The sequence below is a fragment of the Mytilus galloprovincialis genome, chromosome 9 (assembly GCF_965363235.1).
Source record: "Mytilus galloprovincialis chromosome 9, xbMytGall1.hap1.1, whole genome shotgun sequence".
NCBI classification, from domain to species: domain Eukaryota; kingdom Metazoa; phylum Mollusca; class Bivalvia; order Mytilida; family Mytilidae; genus Mytilus; species Mytilus galloprovincialis.
In genome coordinates this window covers 35,112,985-35,129,904 of record NC_134846.1, presented here as the reverse complement: position 1 = coordinate 35,129,904, position 16,920 = coordinate 35,112,985, and the positions used below count along the sequence as shown (strand labels likewise).

General features: G+C 32.7%; 1 protein-coding gene and 1 long non-coding RNA gene across 2 annotated transcripts; both read right to left on the bottom strand.

Moving 5' to 3' along the window:
• Positions 1-1,689: 1,689 nt before the first annotated feature.
• LOC143044891 (uncharacterized) lies at positions 1,690-5,825 on the bottom strand. Its single transcript, XR_012968800.1, has 5 exons — positions 5,745-5,825; positions 4,131-4,210; positions 3,585-3,672; positions 2,400-2,616; positions 1,690-1,749 (listed from the first exon to the last, which is right to left on the bottom strand). It is a non-coding gene; the product is annotated as an uncharacterized LOC143044891 (long non-coding RNA).
• Positions 5,826-11,336: 5,511 nt separating this feature from the next.
• Positions 11,337-16,659, bottom strand: LOC143044890 (asialoglycoprotein receptor 1-like). Its single transcript, XM_076217116.1, has 5 exons — positions 16,535-16,659; positions 15,192-15,271; positions 13,665-13,752; positions 13,180-13,396; positions 11,337-11,426 (listed from the first exon to the last, which is right to left on the bottom strand). The coding sequence occupies exons 1-5, from the start codon at positions 16,590-16,592 to the stop codon at positions 11,399-11,401; spliced, it is 471 nt and encodes a 156-aa protein (XP_076073231.1). The 5' UTR covers positions 16,593-16,659; the 3' UTR covers positions 11,337-11,398.
• Positions 16,660-16,920: the final 261 nt, after the last annotated feature.

Below are 16,920 nucleotides of genomic sequence, written 5' to 3'. Positions count from 1 at the left end.
AAAGAAAACAACTACTTAATCCAATACATGAACAAAACATTTAATGCACTTATGTCTCACACCAAATTTTAAATTGTATGATATATAGAAGCATGAGAATAACCTTTACAAGTAAAATGATCAGAAGAACATTAAGTTCAATTGAGCGACCCTCTTTTAATTGGCGTCCAATGATATTATAGTTCATTTCAACTTTTCAAATCAGGCTTCAAGATAACATTTTTAAAGCTTTGGATTGGTCTTCGAAAAATCATAATTTTCAGACAAACTGAAGAATGACTTATACCGATTTTACGTGAACTTAATACAGATGTGAATCATACGCCCCCATATGTGTACCTACATGTACAGGAGCCTGTATTTTAGTGTTTGTTGTTTGTTCGGTTTTTCGTAATTTTTTGTGTACATTAATCATGTTGATAGGTCGTTAGTTTTCTCGTTTGATTTTTTTACATATGTGATTTCGGTGCCGTTTAAAGATGACTATGTAGTATGGGTTTTGCTGATTGTTGTAGACCGTACAGTGACCTATAACTGTTAATTTCTCTGTTTTGAATATTTGTGGAGCGGAAGTACAACTACCTCGCAAAACAAATCAGTTTTCAATCTATAAAGTGTTTCTAAATTGGAAATAAAATGGGTCAATTAGGACTGCATTGTAACTGTTAATCAAACTAACTACTTTTTCTGTATATTTTAAAATTGCGCAATATACAATATTTGAGTCATAAATTTGTCTACCATTACTTTAAGCGCCACCTTGATTGCACTGTATGAACTACGTGTATTAGCAACAATTAAATACTGTAAGTTAGATTCTTATAGTCAGTAGTTTTGTAGTGCGTGTTGACACAATGTGGGCTTGTGGGTCCCAATTATGAATGAATTGCTCGCCAAACATTGTCAATATAACGAAACTATAAACACCTGTCATACAATAGGAAGGTTTAGCTAGCTAGAAAACAAGGTTTGACCCACCATTTGCTTCGAAAAAATGTCTGTAACAAGTCAGACGTTTCACAGTTGTTTTACAATCTTTTTGTTTGCTTAGAACATTTGATTTCATAAGTTTTTATGGAGTTCCACTTTTTGAATTCACCTTGGATGACGGTATTTTTTTTTTTCTAAAAAGCCTTAAATACCGTTGTGCCCGTTGTACTTAGAAGCATACAACTGCGTGATCGAACATAGCTGATCCAGTCGGATACATTCGGTTACAGTGTTCAGTTTTGGTTCATAAATCTCGTGTTTTATTAGTTTCCATTTAACGGTTTTAAAACATCAGAACTTTAGTTACATGTATATTATTAACTCTTCCTAACGAAGTTCCATCCATCGTTCAAGTTCGATAACTTTCCATTATAATATTTGACAGGTTTCAATTGTTAAGAGCACAAAGTCTGTACTGTTTTTATGATACATCTTTGTAATCAGCGGAAAATCGTATGTTACATTATTGTCTCCTCGATTTTATGATAAAAGCGTTTCTGAAAAAAAACGTGCGTGATTCAACTCACAACCTCAATATTTTTCACTTTGAATCAGTTAAATTGAAAAATTGATGAAAATCTTTATTACTGGTATACTATAAAACTATAATGGATAGATTTATAATTATGTAGTCCTCGTCATTAGATCGCTACATACATGAATGGCAACGATCTTTGAGGTGGTAAACAGTATGACAAATAATAATATCCTTATTTATTCTTTATTATTTCATCCATGTATAAACATCACGCAGCAACCCTATCAAGAGAAAACAAAACAAAAGATAGAAATTATACAAACTACCATTATCATTCAGTCATACAATATTCCACTGAAAATTAGTGTGTGTTCTCTTGAGCATACTGCATACATCATATTTATAATTTTATCTTATAAAAGAGGGACGAAAGATACCAGAGGGACAGTCAAACTCATAGATAGAAAATAAACTGACAATGCCATGTCTAAAAAAGAAAAAGACAAACAGACAAATAATAGTACAATAGGAAAAGGTGTCATTGCCCCAAGGGTATCCCAATCCAGAACATAGCACACAAGTTCTGACATGAAATATCATTGATTACTTGTTCTGTTACTTTCTGAATTTTGGGTCTTTCAATTGAACTTGTGGACAAAGCCCATGTCTCTTGTAAAACATAAAAAGCCTGGTATCTTTAACTAATGTATGCAAAAATAATCGTTTACTGTGTTTTGGTGTGTTTCTCATCCGTTATCAATCTATTTAAGAAATCTTCTATGCAATATGTTTTCCAAACTTCTAACCTGTATCGAGATCAAATGCACCCCCCCCCCCAAAAGTATATATATCTTGTTTATTTTTGACTGGTTCTTTGTTTTAATTAAAACTTGTTTGTTTTGCATTATTGAATTTTATGCAATAATCTTACATGTTATCTGCCTCACAAATGAACCTGTATCTAGTTAAACAATTCTCGTCTGCCCAGTATCCGTAGTAGGCAGTCCACAAAGCGACACAATTTGCGGCAGTCCCAGAATTTGGTTCACCAGGTTGAAAGTTGTTGACTTTTATCGGAATCTTTCCTCTTGAGTATATCCATTTTCCCTCTTGAATTATATCCGATATGCCTATCCAGAAAATGCCACCTGTGAAATAAATTTAAATTCCATAAAATATATATAATTATTATATATATTGGCAAAAAATAAAATAGTACTTTCAAATCAGAAAGTCCTTTATCTAATGGAAAAATAAAAATCTCAAACATATCAAACGAAAGGAAAATAAACTGACATATTCCTGACAGTACCTGCATTTCCTTATGTAGAATCGGATATCATACCATTGCAAATAGTTTTACTTTTACTAAAGAACAAAATGTGTGGTGTACATGCTTTTTTTTTGGGGGGTCTAACTATTATTCGTTGTTTGGGATCTTGTTTGAGGTTTTTTTCATGTCTTGTCCTTCATCGACAGTTTGGTTATTGAAACAATAAGTAAATCATTATTTATCAACGTTTGTATACAAGTTCACATCAATTAGTTTGTTCTGATATCAACTTTCAGCTAACAAAAATGTGTCTTTCAAAATTGATGAGTCGTTAAGCATGGCCCTTGAAAGTTAATCTTTAGTTCTTTATGTTTTGTCTTCAGTACTTTTATTTGTCTGTTTGTCTTTTTCTTTGTTAGCCATGGCTTTGTCTATTTTTTATTTATTAGCTTGACTATCCCTCTGGTATCTTTCGCCCCTCACTTAGTAGGTTGATGGAAATCATTTTTGCTTTTTTTTTTAAACCTTTCTTATAGAAAAGAGGAGATTTTTCACCGAATGTTTCTTGTCATTATCAAAACAACTGGTACACCATGTGGAATACGATATGTTTACCCTTCTGATGCACCTGGGATCAATCCCATTTTAAGGTGGGTTTTAAAATGAAAGTCTATGCTTCGTAACTTGTTTTAAGGATTACTCAATGTCATGCAAAGTTGTACGGAAAAAAAGTAAAACATATTTGTTTCTACGTAATATGGCCATAAAATCATCCTTTGTGTAATTTTTTTTTTGTTTCTTTATTTTGCTCTGATTTAAATTTCCAATTCTATTAAAACCTACCCATAATCTGACTGTGACTAATCAGGAAATGAGAAGTGTTGGTATTCATAGGCTCAGCAAGCTTAGAATTAAATCCATCACAAACTGTCTTTAAAATAGAACATATTAAACTTACTGATGTATAACTCGAGTTTTACAGATACAACAAAAATACAAAAGCTTGAGAACTACCTGTGTACAAATTAAAGAAATTTAAAAGTTCATATGGAATAAGAAAAGCTTATTATAAGAAAACTTCATGCTCATTCTGAACAATAACAACTTCATTGTCCTTACTTTTGTAATAGCCATGATCTTTTCTATGATTATATTGGGTTGTTTAAAGATAATTTAATAAAATGACCAACCAACAAAAGTCAGCTGTTACCTGTTTTGTCCTTGTAATTGGGTCTTGTGATGGTTATTATTACTAATTTAGTTAATATTTGTTCTATTTACTAGCTGCAACTTGCGCTTTGAACACGAGATTTGAAATCACGATGAATAATAATCGAACAAAAAAAAATGAAATTCTTTGAATAGCTAACAATCCTGCAATACACTAACCGATGCTTCAATCCATGATTCCACCTGCCGACTGAACAAATAGCATTTGTTTTCAAATTGTGTCCATCCATTCATGCAACCTAGAGAAGAAGGTAAGAACAAACAATCGACAGTTTTAATGAAACCGTTACAGTAGTAATATTGTTTTGGGTGAAACATAAAAAAAAACCACAATCAATTAATATAGATCCGCAACTGTATCTACAAGGACTCACTTTAGTTTTATTCCTTCATAGTTACGTTCTTATCAGTGATTCACAGTTCAAAAGATCACATTTCCATTTATAAATGAAAACCAAAAGAACACAATTGAATCATTAAAATCGTCTATGGTCAATTCTTATATGAGTTAGTTCAAATCGTACCAAACTCAGAGCAAATTTCAAACGGAAAGTCCCTAATCGAATGGCAAAATCAAAAGCTCAAACACATCAAGAAATGAATAACAACTGTCATATTTCTGACTTGAAACATGCATTTTCATTGGTAGAAAATGGTTAATTAGGGCCCCGCCAAAGGCGGGTCGCCCTATAGTGATCAGTCTGTCCGTCCGTCCGTCTGTCCGTCCGTCTGTCCGTCCGTAACACTTTGTGTGTCCGCTCCATATCTAGAGAACCATTATGATTTCATACTTTATACTTTTCATGTTTATTAACCACCACCAGAGGGCGTGTCATGATGTATGTACAACTTCCTAGGTCAAAGGTCAAGGTAAAAAAACTTTGGTTTCAGTTGACAACCCTGTGTCCTGTGGTGAAGATCGTGTCCGCTCTATATCTTGAGAACCGTTATGATTTCAAAGTTTATACTTGACATGTATATGAACCAACACCAGAGGGTGTGTCATAATTTATGAACGACTGCCTAGGGCAAAGTTCAAGGTCAAAAACTTTGGTTTCAGTTGACAACCCCATGTCCTATGGTAAAGATCGTGTCCGCTCTATATCTTGAGAACCGTTATCATTTCAAAGTTTATACTTGACATGTTTATAAACCAACACCAAAGGGTGTGTCATAATTTATTTACAACTTCCTAGGTCAAAGGTCAAGGTCAAAAACTTTGATTTCAGTTGACAAACCCATGTCTTATGGTAAAGATACAATTTTTTAATGCACATTATTCACAGCGGGGCCCACAGAGATGGCTCCCATCTCAATGATATCTAGTTAACCTGGTTTGTAACTAGTTAAATATATCACTTGTAGGACAGCCGCATAAAATTTTCGTTATGTTGCTCAAGGTTAGTATGAAGTCAATGATAAGCATCATTTTACAATGTCACATCCGTTTAAAAAATGACTGGGAAGACAGTTATAATATATCTGGTGCAATCCGATATTCCTGAACGATCAACTAAAAGGTATGTAAAATATACAATAAAAATTCTTCGCTTTAAAAGTGACTTTGGTTGCCACAAAAACATAATTTTCATACATACCTGACAATAATGTATGCCGATTTTACGCGCATTTAATATAAATGTAAATGAACGTTACATAACAATAATTCAATAATATTTTAGAAAAAAAATCCTATACAGCTAATATGCTATGTTGTATAAAATAGTTTATTTAAACATTCTGCGACTGCAACTTAATTTTAAAGTAACTTACAACTAATAGAAGAGAAACAACATAGAACCACCACTAAATCAATCACGATTATCTAAAGTTGTGTGTAAATAACTAAGATACTAGGTTAAAATAAAGGTTGTTAATTACGTCATAAATATGTTCATTCAATATAGTTTGTTATCATCTAGATGTCTTATCTTTATGCCTTTAGATTCACTGTGACTTTTCTATACATGAAAGTCAGAACTTATAATATTTTAATTTCTACTTAAGAAACAATCCAAAGTGTTCTTAAATAAAGGCAACAGTAGTATACCGCTGTTCAAAACTCGTAAATCAATGGACAAAAAACAAAATTTGGGTAACAAACTAAAACTGAGCGAAACTCATTAAATATAAGAGGGGAACAACGACACAACATTAAAATTAAGGCAAGAGCACACAGAAACGGACTAAGCATTAGACAAAATCCGATGGGAATAACAAATATAACATATAAACCAAATACATGAATTTGGGATAGAAAAGTACAGTGACACTAAATGTTTTATATATATATATAGCTGCTTTAGATTGAATCTTGCTGTATTTAAAAACAATAATGAGGTCAAAGATGCAGTCGTATGAAAAACAATTGTTTTCTGTCTTCTCAAATATGACAGGGTTGATAACACTTCTTTGTATTCAAGATTTTCCAATTGATAGACTTCATAACTTCAGCCATTAATTTACTTAAAACTTCGTAAATTTTTTTTTGTGTAATACATCAAAGTCCTCATTGAATGTTGAATTCAGTTCCAAATACTGCTAGTTCGATTTCTTTTGCCATAACCCTAAAACCTAAAATCAAATGCTCGAGTTTAACCAACTGTCATATTTCTGATTTGGTACAGGCAGTTTCTTGTTTCAGAAGAAAATGTTGAGTTACACCTGCAGATTGGATTCTATACAAAAAAAGGTCGGCCTTTCGGTCTTATCTATTGCTTCTTAATAAGTTTTGTGATGAAATATTTAGTTCATGTACGTTAACATATACTTTAGACAGCAGTTTGATGGTTTGAAAGTACACAAGGTCTGTTTGAATGATTCGGAGGCCTGGTCACACTCAACAATATATTAGTACCAATACAATACGTTAAACTCTTCGTCAACTAGTCTAATAATGAGTAATGGCAACATGTAACGGAAATCATTCGCAAGATTGATTGTGAAAAAAATTAAAACATGATGTCTGTTTATTTCAAATTCTAAATCCTAAACATTATATACTGAATAATTTAATGTTGGATGTAACGCGTCTTCTTATTGGCTGACGTTGTTTTGTTTATCAGCTCGGAGACAAAATTTAGTCATTTGACCGTGAAGTTATCAGCATTTTTGCATGGTTTACTCTGGTTTATGGAATTTAGACTTAAATTATAAGAAATAACTGGATTTTTTTTCTGTCTATTAAAAAAACCTGTGGTGCACATTTTAGGATAACCCACTAAAAGACATTGAATGTCGAAATACGCATCTGGTGGAGACGACATAATTAATAGAGGAATAAAATTGATAAAGGAAATGGGGAATGTGCCATAGCGACCACAACCCGACCATAGACCAGACAACAGCCGAAGGCCACCAGTGGGTCTTTAATGTAGCGAGAAACTCCCGCAACCGTAGGCGTCCTTCAGCTGGCCCCTTAAAAAATATGTATACTAGTACAGTGATAATGGACGTCATACTAAACTCCGAAATATACACAAGAAACGGTTGAATGTAATTTCGTTTATGTGTTATTACCTCTTGGAATCTTTTAAGATCGGTTCAAATTCAATCATAATATATGTTTTCAACGGGAAACCCCCTTTTTATAAGCCTAATCACACAATAACGTTGCGTGCACGAAAATAGACCGTAACAGTTCAAGGTTAATCATGTAGATCACTGTCAGTACGTACATAAATATCGGATTAAACAGAAAGCAAGCAAAATGTCATAAGACTCGACACCGATTCAACAATATAAAGCATGTAAGTACAAGTATCTTAGGAAATATAAGATTCATAACAAGCTAGAAAACAAAGCTGTTATTCATCCGCCACATGTTGGCGGAGTTTTGTTACGTTAAATCGTCAACTGTCAAATTTTCCGGAAAAGACATAACGTTTACAAAAAGGTACTGCTGCGATATTTAACGTTCTCAACAAAGACTAACAAAGGCCAGAGGCTCCTAACTTGGGACAGGCGCAAAATTGCGGCGGGGTTAAACATGATTATGAGATCTCAACCCTGCCCCTATACATTTAGCCAATGTAGAAAAGTAAACGCATAACTACTAACAGTTAACTGACATGCCAGCTCCAGACTTCAATTAAACTGATTAAAAGATTATGTCTTCATCATATGAAAATCATGCACAATCTCTCCCGTTAGGGGTTTAGTATCATACTATTATAACATATATGAGAAGAACATAACTTGTGTTATGCCTACAACTGGGTTTTTTTAAACATGCTTTAAAAGGCCTATGTGTCTGATTTCGTCCAGTTGTTTTCTTCTTTAACATGTTTAAGTTGATGAGTTTCCCTCGGTTTCAGTTTGCAACCCAGATTTGTTTTTACCATGCGATTTATCACTTTTGAACACCGGTATACTACTGTTTTCTTTATTTTTCCTCTTTTTATTTTGTTGTTTTCAGTTACTAAAGCACTGAGTCGATACCTCTGCTGATGGATTATCAGTCCCCGAACACAGGGTATCTTCAGCTCAGTAGTCAGTACTTCGGTACTGACATGATTTAGAGCAAAGTTTATAAAATTGCCCGTTTATAAATTTTAAAATTAAAAAATGATGAGGTGTCTGCTCCCCCAGGATGTTGGCGTTAGATTGATTTGTTATTTTGTGTGTCCTTTTTGTTTTATAGAACGTCATCATTTTTGGTCCTTATGCATCCTTGGCTTTCAAATATTCTGCTTTGCGCGTTTCTGATGAAGCTAAATCCATAGAAGCGGATCGGCCGCATTAAATTTGTAACGTGTTATTTTCATTTTTTTTTTATATCTATTTAAAGAGCTGATCATAAATGATGATACGAAAAGAAATGGATAAATAGAGAACCAATATATATGTATGAAAGTGCGGATACCAGTGAAGTTTTTTTTATCCCATCAGTTACTGAAAAAAGAATCGTTATACGAACTTTAGATTGGTATTCTATTAAACACCCTGACGACCCGACTATATATCATTATTTGTATTGATTGTTTTGATGTTTAGGTATACTGTATATAGACGCAAGATTTTCAAGAAATTAATTGACAGAAAACCACATATTCGTATAAGAGTTACGATCCAATCCTGTCTCCTCTCCGCCGTTGGCGAAATAAGCTAGAATTCCGGAGACACAAGGTTATGGTTAAAACTGGTTGCAGTCGTAGCTGGCTGCATCAAATCAAAACGCGCCTTTAAGATGACCACGTGTAAATGTAGAAATTGTCCCGTGCTGATTGAGCAACACGTCTTAAAACGATGTTTATTGACAATTTTAAAGTTCCTAATCAACTCATTGAAGTTCCTGGTTATGTTTCTTGTTGGAATGTCAATGCATATTTTCGGTTTTTTTCTTCACGAAGTTTGTAACCTCTAAAAGTTACCGTTTTACACCTCCACAATGAAAAGGGTTCAAGTGCTTCCATTGGTCAAGAATAATGTATTTGGAATAGGCGTGCTTTTGATAAACCGATAGATTGCGCAACATTATTATCACAAACAGTGGAGAGGAGGGTATTGGATCGTAGATACTCTTTCCGAATGGATTAAGGATTTGAGGTCGTTGATACAAATCATAATTAAGAAACTCAATGGGTACATGTATATCAATTTTCCATGCTAAATCAGTTACTGAAATAAAATAGCCCATCAATCTTTCAAAACCCAACTGTTGCAAAACACTTGTCCTACATCTGACCAAATATGATGTTGTCCCCGCAGATAAAGACACAAACAACATCATGTGTGTGTGTAAATCTCATTGCAAAACTGCTTGATAAATGAATTAGGTATTGACAATTCACTTGGATACTCAACATAAAACCCTACGACTCTTACCAAAGAGGAAATCCTGGAAAATCATAGGTCTGTTCTATATTCCTTTTGAATTTCAACAAAAGATGAAGAACTAGATCTTCCTTCAATGTATTGGATACCTAAGTATATAAGTGTCTTTACAAACAACGGAATTTTGCTGGGTCTAACAAGTACTACACGATTCTTCTGTCTAAATTATTAACATCAACTGTATCAACAATCAATGCCGGGCTTTAAAGTAATTGTAGAACTTCCTATTCTAGAGGCGGAGTAAATCAGATGTTGATACTTAATAATTCCAAAGATCTTGTAGAGTACATACAATATAAGACTCTTTCATCTTGCAATAGTATTACAACATTTGACTTTTTTACACTTTACACAAGTTTTCACCATTTCCAAAATAAAAAAAACATTGAAATAATTGGTATTGCTTTGTTCAATAAAAAAAAATTAACACCGAAGATACTAGTATCTTATCTTAGGGAGGGATACATCCTACTTTGAAAAGAATCACTCTGATCTGATTCAACAAAAAAGTCTCTGAAACTGACAATATCAAGATGCTTGATTTCTTGATTGACAACATATTTGTTACATTTGGAGGACATGTTTTTCAACATACAATCGGCATTCCCATGGGAACCAATTGCGTCTCTCTTCTAACCGACATGTTCTTTTATTCTTATGGGGCTTATTTCATACAGGAACTTCCTAAGAAGAAACAAAAGAATTTAGAAATGTCCTTTCACTTTACTTTCCGCTACATTGTATAGAGATAATGTTCTCTCACTAAATTTGACGACTATGTTGAACGCATCTATCCTATCGAGCTAGAGATAAGGGATACAACAGATACAGTCAAGTTTGTCTTAAATCTTGACTTACATCTAGAAAAAGACAATTAGGTTCGGTTGAAAACAAAACTTTACGACAAAAGAGTAGATTTCAGCTTCCAAATTGTAAACTTTTCGTTTTTATGTAGCAACATTCCAACAGCGCATGCATACGGAGTACTAGTATATATCTTCCCATCGATACGATATTTCAGGGCTTGTATTTCATATCATGCTTCCTTGATAGAGGATTGCTGCCCACAAGGAAGCTTATAAACAAAGAGTTCCAAATGGTGAAGTTGACATCATCTCTTCGTAAATTTTACAGAAGCCATCACGGTTGGCCGTTATGGTATATCCGTGAAACAGATGATATCGGATATTTTTCTTATGTCGTAACTACAATCCCGATCCCTTTCACGAATGTGACCTACCGGAGCAGACTATTTACCGGGTTTGTAATAATATGAGCAACACGACGGGTGCCACATGTGGAGCAGGGTCTGCTTACATGTCCGGAGCACATTAAATCACCCCCAGTTTTTGGTGGAGTTCGTGTTGCTAAGTTTTTAGTTTTCTATGTTGTGTCGTTTCTTCTATTATTTGTCGGTTTGTCTTTTTTCTTTTTTGGCCATAGTTTTTGTCAGTTTAAATTTAGATCTATGAGTTAGAATGATCCTCTGGTTCTTTCACCCTCTTTTGGCTATTGAAGATGAGAAAAACATTGTATAATGCAAGCATAATGTTTTTTAAATTATCTGTATCTTTATGTATACCAGCAAATTATCAACCAATTACTTGTGACCCTGACGATCTACAAATAGAAAAAAGACTACATATAAAAATGCCCGTTAGAGTTAATACTATACATTTATTTCCTGTGCCTGAGGGAAATATGAAGATTTGTTCACCCGAGAAAAATCATATTTCACAAGGGCATCGCCCTTCATATCTCACAATGAATGTTTTGATTTCACTGCCTATACTTTTGTTTTACTTCTGAATATAAAATTTACATTTTTTAATCCATTTTGTTTTATAACTAAACACAATATACACAATGATAATCAGTACCGATTTTAAGTTAATTATTTATTTATTCTTTTTTAATTGTTTTTTCTTTTTAGATTTGGGTAATTTTTAAAACAAACCCTATCAAAATGTTTTGTACGATTTTGCCCCCCGCAGAGCTATAGAGAAACAGTACATTAACGGGTGTTACACGGACTCTTTTTAGATGATACATGGACTCTTTTTACTTGTGACACGGACACTTTTTATGAATAGAATCACTCGTGCATGATCAGTGAGTTCATGGGCACTTTATCTTTCGATTAGATTTGAACTTTTTGTTTCACCGACATATTTCCTGTCTTTTTTTTTTAAATAAGATATTAACATTAGCATCAATATTTTTTTTCAAACATTTCCTGTAAAATATTATTCATATCAGTACATTAAAGAATTAGGCATTTAACTTCAAAAAAGGGGATGGTTTTCTCCTGAAAAAAGATATTTTGATCATGATTCCTGATTTTCCGAATACCGTATATAAATCAGTGCTTATTTAAAACAAAAATATTTGGGTGATTGCGTTGAAAAAGTAAATAGTTAATATACTCAGAACTTACCCCCTTTTACGAAACAAAATAATCGGTCAATATTTTGTTTCTTCAATATATTGATATGAATAGTATTTTGGACAATGTTGAAAGTAAAGAAATAATGATACCGACGTGTATATCTCAATAAAAAAGACAGGAAAATTTGTAAATAATGATCAAATCTTATCAAAAGATAAAATCCCTATCAACTCACCAATGCACGATTGATTCTATATATAAAAAGTGTTCGTGTGAAACATGTTTTCACATAAAAAACAAACGTTTGCGTACTTACCACTAAAATATTTCTTCAATATATTATTTATTTTTACGAAGTTACATTTTACACAGTCTCAAATGTGTACTAAATTCATTTTTTACTTGAAATGGGTTTTGACATCTTTAGATTCCTAATTTGTTTTTTGAAAAAAATCTCTTGGTTGAAGGGATATGAAAAAAAATGTGTTTATACAATAACTTACATTTACTGCTTTATGGCTATTTAATATTCTCAAATTTTCAGTCTTGCAAAATTTACTACTACTTTCTTGAACGTCGTACAAGTCAGATACAAAACAAAAGTAACAAAAAACAGGCCGGAAACAACCTGCCGTATAGTTTTTCTGCACTTGTAGTCAGGTCAGGGTCCTCGGCTATCGCCTCGAACCTTGACCTGACTACTCTTGCAGAAAAAACTATCCGGCAACGGTTGTTACCGGACTGTTTCTTTGTTACCTTTGTATAGTATCTAATACTTATTCAAACATTAACCGCGGGTAAAGTGTTTTGTTCTACGACACGTATGATCGTTTGAAGCAAAACAAGTTAAATACATTTCACGTTTGTTGGACATAAGTAGTATTTTTATTTGTCTTTAAGTAAAAAAAGAAGTTTTTGTTCGTTTTAGGAACGTTTCGTGTCCCAAAAATTTGGGGAGGGGTTTTCTTTCTGAATTAAACTTACTCATTATCTGTCTCACAAATGAACGGATGGCTAGTACGGCAGTTTTCGTCTTCCCAGTATCCATGGTAAGCAGCCCACAACGCCACACAATTTGCAGCGGTATGGTCATTAGGTTGTCCCGGTTGAAAATGATTAACTTTTATCGGTGTTTGTCCGGTTGAGTATATCCATCGGTCTTCATCAATTATATCTGATATTCCAATCCAAAAGTTTCCTCCTGCAAAGTTGGAAAAATATTTTTATATTTTCAAGAGGGTTTTAAACCTATGACTGAGTTTAGTAAATATATATATATGTTCATATGGATTGATCTGTCGAAGAGTTGTCACTTGTTTTGATGTACAAATAATTATTTCTGCATCTTACGATCCTTTATGCTGATAATTAAGCCAATCTGCAATCAATATCAATTTTATCTTCATGTCTAAAATATCATGAACTCTAGATTCGACTGAGTTTTCATTGCAATCTTAGGAAATACAAACCCACGTGCTGACTGTGACTAATCAAAAAATGAGAATCTTGTGAAGTCATCGGCTCAGCTAGCTTTGAATCAAACACACGACACACTAACTGAAAAAAAATAATTACATTTTTTTATAGAACGCATAAACGAATTGCAGCGTGATCTGGATCTCCTATCAAGTGACATTTGTATTTAAGAAAGCTTATATAACCTGTTTAATCCACATAACATGTGTAGAACTAAAGAGTGACGCACAAACACATGATTCTGTTTATATCTAGTTTTAGTCTTTGTTTTCAGACAGTGATATTGTCTTTCAAGAAAATGAAAGACCTATATTCCGGTGGATGTATATCATTATGTCATTCAATTTGTTAGAGATGTGATAAGTTTGAATGTTTAGAGCTTAACAACAAAAGTGATCGTTCTTCCCTTATATTTTACCATATTTTTCAATTTCGGTTCCTTCTCTCCTGCTAGATATTGGAATTTTATTTTCGACATGAATCATGTTTGCTTGGAGAAAGGTGTCGGTTTCTATTTCAAGGTTTTATGGTTTTCATTTTTATATGTTGTCAACAGGATGTTCAACAAAGTGACAGTACTTGTTATATTCGATAAAATTGTTTACAATGACGTAATCGACATTTGGGCCAGTGATTACTTCTAAAGATAATAAGCATGTAACAAACTTCATCACTTTCCTATATTGAATAGAGTATATATATAAGTATTTACTTTAAACCATAAAAAAAACACTTAGAAATAAGATAAAATCCAGGAAAGTATAATGTCATTAATGTCGGGCTCTTTCAAAAATGTATAGTTTTGATATTGTGGAAACTGTCTTTTCAAACGTTTAGGCATTAAAATGACTTGAATTGGTTTATTTCTTTATGCAAATTTCTGAATAGAAAACAAATAAAATTCTTATTATTATCCATTTGTGTTGTACAGTTGGTTAAGATCTTCTCTGCATTGTCGGATTTATACATTATTCTTAAATAAACAGTAAATAAAACAAAAGCACGTAATTCTAAACATAGATAGGGAAGTATTAACATTTGCATTAAATCGAAATCGTATTTGGTTGTAAGAGAATAAAAATTAAGTCACAAATAATTCTTATGGCTTGTTTTTACCATTTTCACTTGAATTACCTCAGAAAAAAATGTGTATTTCCAAATAACCCTGTTAATAACTTTTCCGTGTTTTTGTGTTACATGTGTATTATTCTGAATAATGAAAAGTTGTATTGCATATTTCTCGTGTAATAAGATAACATCCTTCTTTACTATTCATCCCGACTTGACGGAAATTGCACCTGTTTATTTCGCAGGAAGATGGCAAAGACGATAAGAATTATAAAGCAATAATAAAAAGTCAAATGTTAAGTATGTGCTGTAATAATGAAGCTATGCGTTTAATGTCATCCCACCTTAATGGTATACTTTATTTAAAGTCTGTATTGAAAACCGTTTTGGAATTCTAAACAAACAAAAAACTTGGACTAACAAAAATTAGTCAGAACAGTACTTCTACTTACCATTGCATCTGTCCATGGCTCGACTTGCTGACTGAAGAAGTAACATTTATTTCCATTTTGTGTCCATCCACTTTTACAGCCTAAATAGGAGTTAAAATGCACAAGGTAAAAGTTTGAATGTTCATAAATTTTGGCTCTAAAATTATCACACGATGGGTTTCTTTTTTGGTGCAGGAAATGTTTATCATTCTTCGGCATCTGAAACAGTTCCCCTTTTTTTTGTAATGATCAGTCGACAGTTTCATATGTGCGTCTTTTTGGACTGTTGTTTATGAATTATTGCTGTGTTGTTTTTGTTTTTGTTTTTGTTTGTGTTATTTGTTTGTGTTTTTTTAGAGGGGGTGTCATGCTTCGGGCCACTATACACAACGATTTGAAAATAATTAAATTATATTCTTTTCCTCTCTCATTGCTCAAATAAAATTGAGAAATGTTATTCTTAATATATTATACAACAAATGGAGTAAGTTAGAGAATATATATTCTACTGAATGAATGATTTTTGTTAATCGCTTGAGTTTGTTAGCAGGCTAACAGGCGTCCCAAGACATAAATGTGTCATAATAATTCACAACAGCATAAGCCAGTTTTCACACAACAATCAAAGTTTTATGCGATAGGATTTTAATACTTTTGTACTGATAAATTCTTTTGAATAAAATGAACTTAAATTTGAAATTTTACTTTCAATAATTCGCTGCGGATTTTGTATAAAACGTATAGTTATTCAATCTTGTTAGTACCTTGATTTAACAGGGCATGTTCAATCGTTATTAAATTTGTTCTAAACAAACACAACAAGTAGTTGTTGTACTGCTTTAAAGTAATTTTTGGGAAATTTCAATTCTTATTTGTTTTTTACAGGTACGCCCTCAATCTTGGTAACTATGACGAGTTTATTATCTAAAACATTTATACCAAAAATCTAAAGCTTAAAAATACAACAATGGTTATGTATGAACAGGTAATAAATGGGACAAAATTGCCGATTCCGTTTAAGGTAAATTTCACCTTCTTCGTTTGTATCCCCCCCAAAAAAAAAAGAGGGTCTAACTTAAAAAGATACCAACAGAATATTCAAAAGTGTGCTTTATGCGTCTGATACCTTGTCAAAAAATTGATGAAAGAGTGAAATTGGGATCCTGCTATTTAGTAAGTTTAGTTTGTTGCTTTATATCTTATTTATTTTTCGATTATTATTTTTACATAAAATCAGGCTACTAGTTTTCTCGTCTGAAGTGTTTTACATTTTTTACGAGGAAATTTTTAGCTTACTATTCAGTATGATTTTTACTCATACCAATGCCCATTTGCTAAAGCTAAATCACATAATAATAACTTACAACTTATAGACGACACACAACACAGAAACACCACGAAATCAATAACACGTAATCCCATTTGTAAGAAAACTGATTCTTGTTAGAAACCTAATACAGTCTACATATTTGTGTTCATATCACCAAGATGTCAAAGTTTATGACTTATCTTTTGTTATCAAAAACGTGTTTCAATTTCCAAATTTCACATTCCGTCACTTTAAAGGGTCAGACATCTTACAAGATCAATGAATTAGGAGTGCTAAACCCATTTCTCTGACGTCAGTCTATTGTTCTAACGGTGGATTATTTTTCAAGAATCCACTGACCACCATGTTAACTTAAGATAACTTATATCATAACTTTTAACTTACGATATTTTATCCTCTCAAAAACGAGTGACTAATATA